General features: G+C 41.5%; 1 protein-coding gene across 1 annotated transcript; it reads right to left on the bottom strand.

Moving 5' to 3' along the window:
• Window positions 1–6,261: 6,261 nt before the first annotated feature.
• Window positions 6,262–8,358, bottom strand: LOC105049268 (uncharacterized). The gene is made up of 3 exons (XM_010928866.4): window positions 7,235–8,358; window positions 6,702–6,990; window positions 6,262–6,589 (listed from the first exon to the last, which is right to left on the bottom strand). The coding sequence occupies exons 1-3, from the start codon at window positions 8,183–8,185 to the stop codon at window positions 6,453–6,455; spliced, it is 1,377 nt and encodes a 458-aa protein (XP_010927168.1). The 5' UTR covers window positions 8,186–8,358; the 3' UTR covers window positions 6,262–6,452.
• Between the last annotated feature and the right edge of the window lie 727 nt (window positions 8,359–9,085).

The raw sequence follows: 9,085 nt of genomic DNA, 5'->3' as shown, positions 1-9,085 counted from the left end.
AGTTTTCAACTTTGCATGGCACAGCTCTGCAGGAAGAGGTCTAAAATTATGTATCTTTTATTTCCAGACACAGACCGTGGAGTTGTCAGAAAATCATAATCTTGTTTTCCTTTGGTTCAGCATTTTGTCTCAATCTTTCTTCTGGTTGCTATGATCTATGGATCTGCCAAACTGTGTGCCATCATTACTTTCTTCTTGTTGAACTAGTGATGCAAAGCTTAGATGGTCTGTTGTTCTGAAGACGATTAGTTTCTGCCATTTGCTTGAATCTTTTTTGTATGTAGAAGGATTCATTCCTTGCAGCACAGTGTGAAAATAGGCAAGTCTGAGTTGCCTCCGCCTCGCTCACACTCTGATCCTTATCTTTCAAATATGCTTTCCTCTGCATGCTATATCAATAAATTCCACATTTTTTACCTTCTAATTATCCAGATTCTTTCTGAAGATTTGATTAGTCTTCATGAGGATTTGGTTTATCTTCATGTTTTTTAATAAACTTTTGAATCATATGCCCCTACTTAAATTGTTCCTGAATGCTGAACTGGTCACTTTGATTAGGTCTATTCCTTGCATTACTGCTTGGCATGCTTGATTTCCCTTATTTTTCTGAGAGGAAGGCGCATTTTGTACCCTATCAGTCAAGATATTTGGCATGGACTGCAAAGAACGAGAAGGCATCATCGTTACCACACGGTTCTAATGCGAAGCTCCAGGCTGCTGAGACAGTCTGTACCAATGCGCATCCGACCACTTGTGACCTATGACTTTTTTGTTTTCGATTTTGATGTATGCGGTTGGTTTCGATATCTTATCGTACCATATTGTTTTGATGAAAAAAAAATGATATGAAATTTTGTATCGTTTTTTTTTTTTATTGTTGATAGAATAGATCATTCAAACAATACTTGTGCAGATACATCCAAAGGAGTCAGAAATCAAGTATCAGTTTTTCGGGCTTCGGTTTTTGAAGTACTTTCGAAATGTTTTCTTCTCATTTTGGTCCATGTATTAGTTTTTCATTTATTAAATAGTACGAAGTGGTGTATGTACTAGCGCGAGTGTGCTATGGTAGGAGCAAAATGCATGGTCTAACATGCCTGAGCATTTCCATAATGACGGAGCTAGCAACCTGAACGATCTGATGTCTTTTAGGTGTAAATGAACCAATTGTTTATGAAGAGGCTTGATTAAGCTTATCTAATCAAGAAATGACCCAAACTCGCTCTGTCCTTTCTTAAAGTTGGATTCACCAACAAGCAAAGCTTGAACATTCCAGGCTCAAATATAAACGGATGCAGCTCAGGGATGGGCTCGTTCGATCTTGTACGTCCAGTTATGAAACAAACTGAGGTAGAAAATTTGTAATTAATTAACATCGTGTTGAGCTCATCAATCTTGAATTCCATTATCTTGCTTGTAAGAAGCCAAGATCGAGCAGCCTGATCGATGCTTGTCTGTTGGAAAGTAGAATGTATTTCCCTAATTAGATACTCTAATTAACGATGGTTAAGGTGGCTATGAACTGTAATATATTTTGTAATATATTTTTCTAATTAGCTATTCTAATTAGAGATAGTTAAGGTGGCTATAAGCTGTGATATTTTTTTATAAAAGATAAAATTATTGTATATAATGGGGACTACTCCATCCCATACAATATATAAAAATAAAAATTCTTCTTTTTCTCTCTATATTCAACATGATATCAGAGTACTTAGGTTCTGATCCATGAATCTTTCTTTCGATTCTTAATTTTTTCTCTCCCCCATCTTTCCCTCATCTTCATCTCCTATCCACCCCGTTCTCATCTTTTCATCTCCCCATTGTCCCGTCGTCCTGGCACCACCCCACCACTCCGTCGTCCCAGCATCAGTGATTCTTCCTGTCTTTTTTTCATTTTTCATTCCTGCTTTGCACAAACTAGTTCTTATACTTCCGATAGTAGTAGTACACTTACTGCCTTAGATACTTCTCAATATTGGATCCTAGACTCAGGAGCTACTAGTCACATGACAGGACAATCAAAGTCTTTCGTGTCATATTCACTTTGCTCTAGTCGGGATAAAGTACGTATAGCTGATAGATCCTTCTCCACTGTATCAAAAAAAAGATCTGTCAACTGTACACCAACCATGACATAGTCCTTAGTTTTACATGTTCCTAGTTTTCCTACTAATCTCCTCTCTATAAGCTCCATTACAGCTGCTTTAAATTGCAAAGTAACATTTTTTCTCACTTATTGTGTTATCCAGGAGCTGACAATGGAGGAGACGATTGGATATAGTAGAATGCATGATGGGCTTTATTATCTAACTGAAAGAGGACAGAAAGGTAATTTAAAAACTGACTTGGTTGTATCTTCTTCTGAGAATGCTGTGCATGAACTCCAGTTACAATATCGTAGGCTTGGGCATCTATCTTTCTCTGTGTTAACAAGACTCTTTCCTAGTTTATATAATATTTATGACAAGTATAAATTGGTTTGTGATGCATGTGAGTTTGTTAAACACACACGGACTATTTATCCTATTTCTGGCACTCGAAATATTAAGATCTTTGATGTTATTCACTCTGATGTGTGGGGGCTGTGTAGCACTGTTTCTCTTTCTATACATCGGTACTTTGTTACATTTATTGACTGTCATAGTAAAGTGATCCGGGTTTATCTACTAAAAACGAAAGATGAGGTTCTCAAGTATTTCAAGGAGTTCCACAAGTTTGTAAATACTCAGTTTAATGCCACAATCAAAACTCTGAGATCTGACAATAGCATTGAGTACATGAATAGGGAGATCTGTGAGTATTTAGTTGCTCATTTGATTGTCCATCAGACTACATGTATTGATATGCCTGCTCAGAATGGTATGGTTGAACGTAAAAATTGACACTTATTGGAAGTAGCTCGGTCTTTGTCCTTCACTATGAGAGTTCCTACGTATCTTTGGGGTAAGGTAGTTCTTACTGCAGCTTATCTTATTAATCGGATGTCTCTTCGAGCTTTGGACTATCGCACGCCACTTGAGTGCCTATAAAGAGTATCTTCTTTTGTTATACCTCCTTGGGTATTTGGATGTGTATGCTTTATCCGAGATCATCGATTCATGATTAGTAAACTTGATCTTCGGGCTCTCAAATGTATTTTTGTTCGCTATTCTGCTACTCTGAAAGGATATAAATGCTATTATCCTTTCGAGCGGCATATGTTGGTCAGTATAGATGTGACATTCCTAGAGTCTGAAGCATTCTTTAGTAGTGATCCTGTGGATGTGCCCACCAATCAACCTACTCTGGTATCAGACTTTCTCTTCTCTCTCGATGTTTCGTCTAATTTTAGCAATCGTGAGGGAGAGTCTGAGGAGCAGGAGTCTAGAGAACAGGAGCAATCAGATAGTAATTCTGTAGATAGTAGTTTTAATCGACAGAGGGAGCAGCAGTTTTTTCCACTTGTTACAGAGCCTATTATAGAGCCTAGTATACATTCTACTACTACCCCACAGTCTCCTTCAGAGTTGGCTCCGATATCTTCTTCCTCTAATAATAATGACGGTAATATTTCTTTAATTGATTTATATCTTTCTATTGCTCATAGAAAAGCTTATCGTCCACATATTATTTCTTCTCGTTATCGTCATGATATTGCTAATTTTGTTTCCTATAAGTCTCTTTCACCTTCATATAGATCTTTTATTGCATCTATGGCTTCTATCTCTATTCCCTCGCACTAGAAGGATGCTATAGCAGATCTAAAATGGAAGGAGGCAATGCTTGAGGAGATAAAGGCCTTGGCCAAGAACAATACATGGGAGCTTGTTCCATTTCCTGCTGGAAAATAAGCTGTTGGCTACAGATGGGTTTTTACAGTGAAACAAACTCCAGAAGGAACCGTTGATCGCTATAAAGCGTGATTGGTAGCAAAAGGTTATACTCAGACATACAGAATAGACTATGATGAAATCTTTGCTCCAGTTGCAAAGATGAACTCTGTGAGGACCCTTATTTCTTGTGCTGCTAATCTTTACGGGAGTCTTTTTCAATTAGATGTTAAGAATACCTTTTTACATGGGGATCTTCAGGAGGAGATGTACATGAAAATTTCTCTAGATTTCTCTAGTGCCGTAACTGCTGGAAAGGTGTGTCGGCTGCGTCACTCACTTTATGGCTTGAAACAGTCATCTCAGGCTTGGTTTGATCAGTTCCGACGCGCAGTACTAGAAATGGGTTATCAGCAAAGTAATGCCGATCATACCATATCTTTTCAACATAACAATGGGAAGATTGTAATTTTAATAGTGTACGTTGATGATATAATTCTAACGGATAATGATCTTCCAGAGATTAATCGTCTAAAGAATCATTTAGCTCAGTCATTTGAAGTCAAAGATCTTGGTCCTTTGAGATACTTCCTTGGGATTGAAGTTTCTAGATCATCTCATGGTATTTTTCTTTCTCAACGAAAGTATATGCTTGACTTACTAACAGAAATAGGCATGTTGGGTTGTAGACCTGCAGCTACTCCCATTGAGCAGAACCATCATCTTATGTCAGATGATGGTACTCCAATTGATTGAGAGAGATATCTATGTGTTACAGCAAGCACAAAAATAAGACACACACAGATTCGTACAATCACACAAAATAGAGAAAAGAAGAAAAACAAACACAGGATTTACATGCATGGTTCGGCTAAAAAACCTACGTCTACGAGAAAGACACGAGAGAAAAATTCCACTATGATGAAAAGAGAGATACAATCACTCAGAACTCTCCAAATCCTAGCCGCAATTTGATTTTCCAAACCTCTCTCACAAAACTATCGAGATTGACAGAAAGTACAATATTTATACTGGTCCGTACCACGGGGGGCATTGCCCCCTGCACCCCCCAATGAAGTCAGTGGAGGGCTTCGGGCATGGGCCTATCGGCCCATACCCTCCGCTACCACCACAGACATCCCCAAAAATTTCATTCAGATCACAACGCGGGCTTTTCGGATCGGGTCATAGTTCAAGCCAATAAAAAATACCCAAAATTCAAGCCATATTAGCACTATGCCTAGTGAGACGACTGATTTATCTTTCTCATACTCGTCCTAACATCACTTTTGCTGTTAATGTCGTAAGTCAGTATATGCACGATCCTCGTTAGAGACATCAGGAAGCTGCCTATCGGATTGTGCGTTATCTTAAAGGATATCCTGAATGTGGTCTTCTGTTTTCTCGTCATGGACACCTTAAGATCGAGGGATATATTGATGCTGACTGGGCTAGAGCTTTGGATGATAGAAAGTCTACCTCAGGTTATTGTACTTTCTTAGGTGATAATCTTGTGACATAACACAGTAAGAAGCAGGATGTGGTTGCTCGTTCCAGTGCTGAAGCTGAATATCGGGCCTTAGCTCAAGGGGTCTGTGAAGTTATATGGTTAAAACAACTCATGACTGAGTTGCATCTTTTTCGGACTTCTCCTAGTTTCTCTTCTGTGACAATAAGGCAGCCATTAATATTACCAACAATCCTGTTTAGTATGATCGGACGAAGCATATTGAGATTGATCGACATTTTATTAAAGAAAAGTTAGATTAGCGTATTATCTGCCTTTCGTTTATCAAATTCTCCGAATAGCTAGCTGATATTTATACGAAAGGGCTTAGTACTCCAGTTTTTATATTTATCTGTAACAAGATGAAACTCCATGATATCTTCACCTCATCTTGAGGGAGAGTGTTGAAAAGTAAGTTATACTTCCCTAATTAGATACTCTAATTAGGGATGGTTAAGATGGCTATGGGCTGTAATATATTTTGTAATATATTTTTTTAATTAGCTACTCTAATTAGGAATAATTAATATGGCTATGAACTGTGATATTTTTTTGTAAAAAATAAATTTATTATATATAATAGAAACTGCTCCACCCCCATGATATATGAAAATAAAAATTCTCCTTTTTCTCTGTATATTCAACATTGTCCTACCTGCAGCTCTTTCGGCAGGCAAAAACGTGTAGCCATTGTTTGGTGGGAGGTGAAAGGGGAGTAGATGCGGGGGTTCATCAGAGCCCTGAACCCTGTTTCACGGCTGTTTTCTTTTGAGAAGGGGTGCATGCATTGATCGTGGAACAAAGAGTAGAGAACAAAGATTTTCTACTCTGTGAATGGGGAAGGATGGGGGTGGTGGGTTGGCATATGCAATTATCTGTAACGACAAGTTAGAATCGATGCATGCAGCAGTATTCCGCAGGCTCCAAGCCAAAGTTCTAAACTTCTCAAAATAAACCTTCTGATATATATCCAAATTAGTGGGTATTTAAGAACTAGTTGGAATTTCTATTGTATTCCGATATATATATATATATATATACATGATTTCTTAATTTTGCCATCCATTTATGGTGTACATATTCGTGAATCCAAATTGCAGCTTCTCACGGCCAACCCAGTGAGAGAAGAGAGATCAGGCAAGCACGACTACTTTGCTTAGGATCCACAAGACCAGTGTCATTTCAAAGGCAAAGAGTGTGTGGAGCAATCCTCGATCCAGTGCAAAACCAAACAACGTGATGCCGCCACCGTTATGCTGCAAGTACGTCACTGCATTCAAAACCGTCGGCTCAAATCATTAATTCGTTGATCAAATTAATGCGGTTATGTGCAATTAATTAATTATGTAGTTGTTAGAGGAGTGCTACTCCGTTAATCTCACCCAAAGCTTGTCGGCTTTCGAAAGAAGCACCTGGATGGGAGGAAGACATGATGGGTTCTTTGGATAGGTTGCGTTCGCAGTCACCAGCATCTGATGCATGGTGCTCATTTATGGGCGGTGCTGGTGTTTGCTTCTGCAGCTGCGATGCATCCGACGGGCACCGGGGGGCGCATGACGTGATCGTGTGCCATCGGCTGGCCACCGAGACAACCCTCTGAGCTCTGTGAGTGATCCTGGCGGCTCCTAACAAGCACATGAAGAAGCCACTGATCTGAACCGCCGAACAAACCTGTAATTAATTTACAATTAGAAGAGCTAAGAATTAATAATCGTAGGATTCGTTTTATATATATATATACATATATATATATATATATATATATACATATATATATATATATATATATATATGTAATTAGCTAGTTTCCCTATTGTTGATCTGGTGAGTTGTTAATTAGTTTGATGTTGATGAGTTGTTATATATATCAGTATATGTAACGGTGAATAAATCTAGCATATAAATATATATATACCACGAGGTCCCCCGAATTGCAGAAGTTCTTCTGGGATTTGGAAGCCAAGACGAGCATGAGAGCCCCCAATTGGCTGACCGAGATGATGACCAAGCAGCCGATGATGAAGATGCGGTACCTGTGGCTGGTCTCCAGGAGCTGCCTCTTTATCCTCAGGTGCTCCTTGAATATGGCCCAGGCGTAATTACCACTCCTCCGATGCTCGACTCCGGCTCCCTCCCCCTCGTCGAACATCCTGTAGAAGCCCTCGAAGCGGAGGATCTGGAGCTCGCAGGTGAGACGGAAGAGCACGCAGACCAGCAGGAACACCCCCGTGCGGTACACCCAGGACGCCAGCGTGGCCACGAAGGCCACCGAGTTCCAGGGGATGGGCGCCCGGAACGGGAGCCGGGCAGACACGGGGACGGAGGAGAAGAAGAGGATCTTGTGGGCGAGCTCCACGGAGAAGGAGGGTAGGAGGATGGCGGCGAGGTGGCGGAAAGCGCGGTCCAGCTCCCGGTTGTAGCCGCGGCGGACGAAGGCGGAGTCGTCGCGGAGGGCGCCGTCCAGGAAGAGAAGCTGCCGGAGGCCGTGCCGGCGGAAGAAGGCGGCGAGGGTCAGGAAGGAGATGGCCGCGAGGCCCGACTCCGGGAGCTGGACCAGCTGGTACAAGGGCATCGCGGCGGCGGAGGGCGGGGGACGGACGGAGAGGGAGGTGGCGGCGGGAAGGACGACGGCCAGCGCCACGAAGGTGGCGTAGGAGGCGGCCCTGCCGCCGCAGGAGGAGTGGTCGAGGGCGCACCATTTCAGGCAGATGCGGAAGTTGCGGAGCTCGTCGTGGACGATGGACTTGGTGCGGGCGTACGCAGGGTTCAGTAGTAAAGGAACGGCGACGGAGGCGGAGTTGGCTTCCATGGCGGCCGGGTCCGAACCGTTTCTTGCATCCGTCCCGGTGCCGCCGGGAAGATCCATGTATAATTATAAGCCGGATATATATGTGTGGGGTTTCCGACTCTCTCTGGTGCACGTAGCGACGTGGTGTGTTAGTAATATATGGGTGGGTGGCAAGGAGGGATGTTGGAGGAAGCTGGACAAATACGGGCGGCGCATGGCATGGCATGGAATCCGTCTTGTGAAGCCGCTATATAGGAGTGGAAAAGGATCACCCCCATTGAAGCCCACTAGCTAGTTTGCCCCGGATCCTGACTCTATATGCTTTACATGAATCATGTGACTAGATCCTGATGTTCTGATCATTTTTATTCAATAGGCATTACTGGAAAGTTCCTCTAAATTTCTCGTGTGAATTATTAATTCTTTAACTTGGATTTATATATTTTTTTTAGGAACAATTATATGTGATCACTGAAGTTCCAATGGCCGAACATCGTGGACTCACGGGGACCTGATTCCACAATCAGAAACAAATTATTTAATTATATTTTGCATTATATATCGTTTTCTGCAATATCTTTTTTTTTTTGATATCAGTTAATATTTTTTTTTTAGAGAGAAAATAAAGGAGCCATTTCTTCAAATCGACTAATTAATTAGTGATGGCCATAACCAAGAGGAACAAGGGAGTATGTACCGTGAAAATTAGGGCGGTGGATGGTCGAAAGGCAACTTCCTCTCGTGAGCTCGAGTGCTGGTGGCTGGGAAGGGGGAGGGAAAAGACCGACTACAGGTGGCCTTTGCTCTTACCGGCCGTGTTCCAACTAACTCGTTTCTAGCTTGTCCCGATTCCATGTCGTCCTTCCCATCACGAGATTCTGGTTTGCCTTTTCAGACGCGGTCACATGCTGGAACCGTTTGGCACTAAAAGAAAAAAATAAAACAAAAATTAAAATTAAAAAAAAAAAATCATGCATG

This window comes from Elaeis guineensis, chromosome 7 (genome assembly GCF_000442705.2).
Source record: "Elaeis guineensis isolate ETL-2024a chromosome 7, EG11, whole genome shotgun sequence".
Taxonomy (NCBI): domain Eukaryota; kingdom Viridiplantae; phylum Streptophyta; class Magnoliopsida; order Arecales; family Arecaceae; genus Elaeis; species Elaeis guineensis.
The sequence above is the reverse complement of the archived record's forward strand: the minus strand, read 5'-3'. Positions and strand labels throughout refer to the sequence as shown.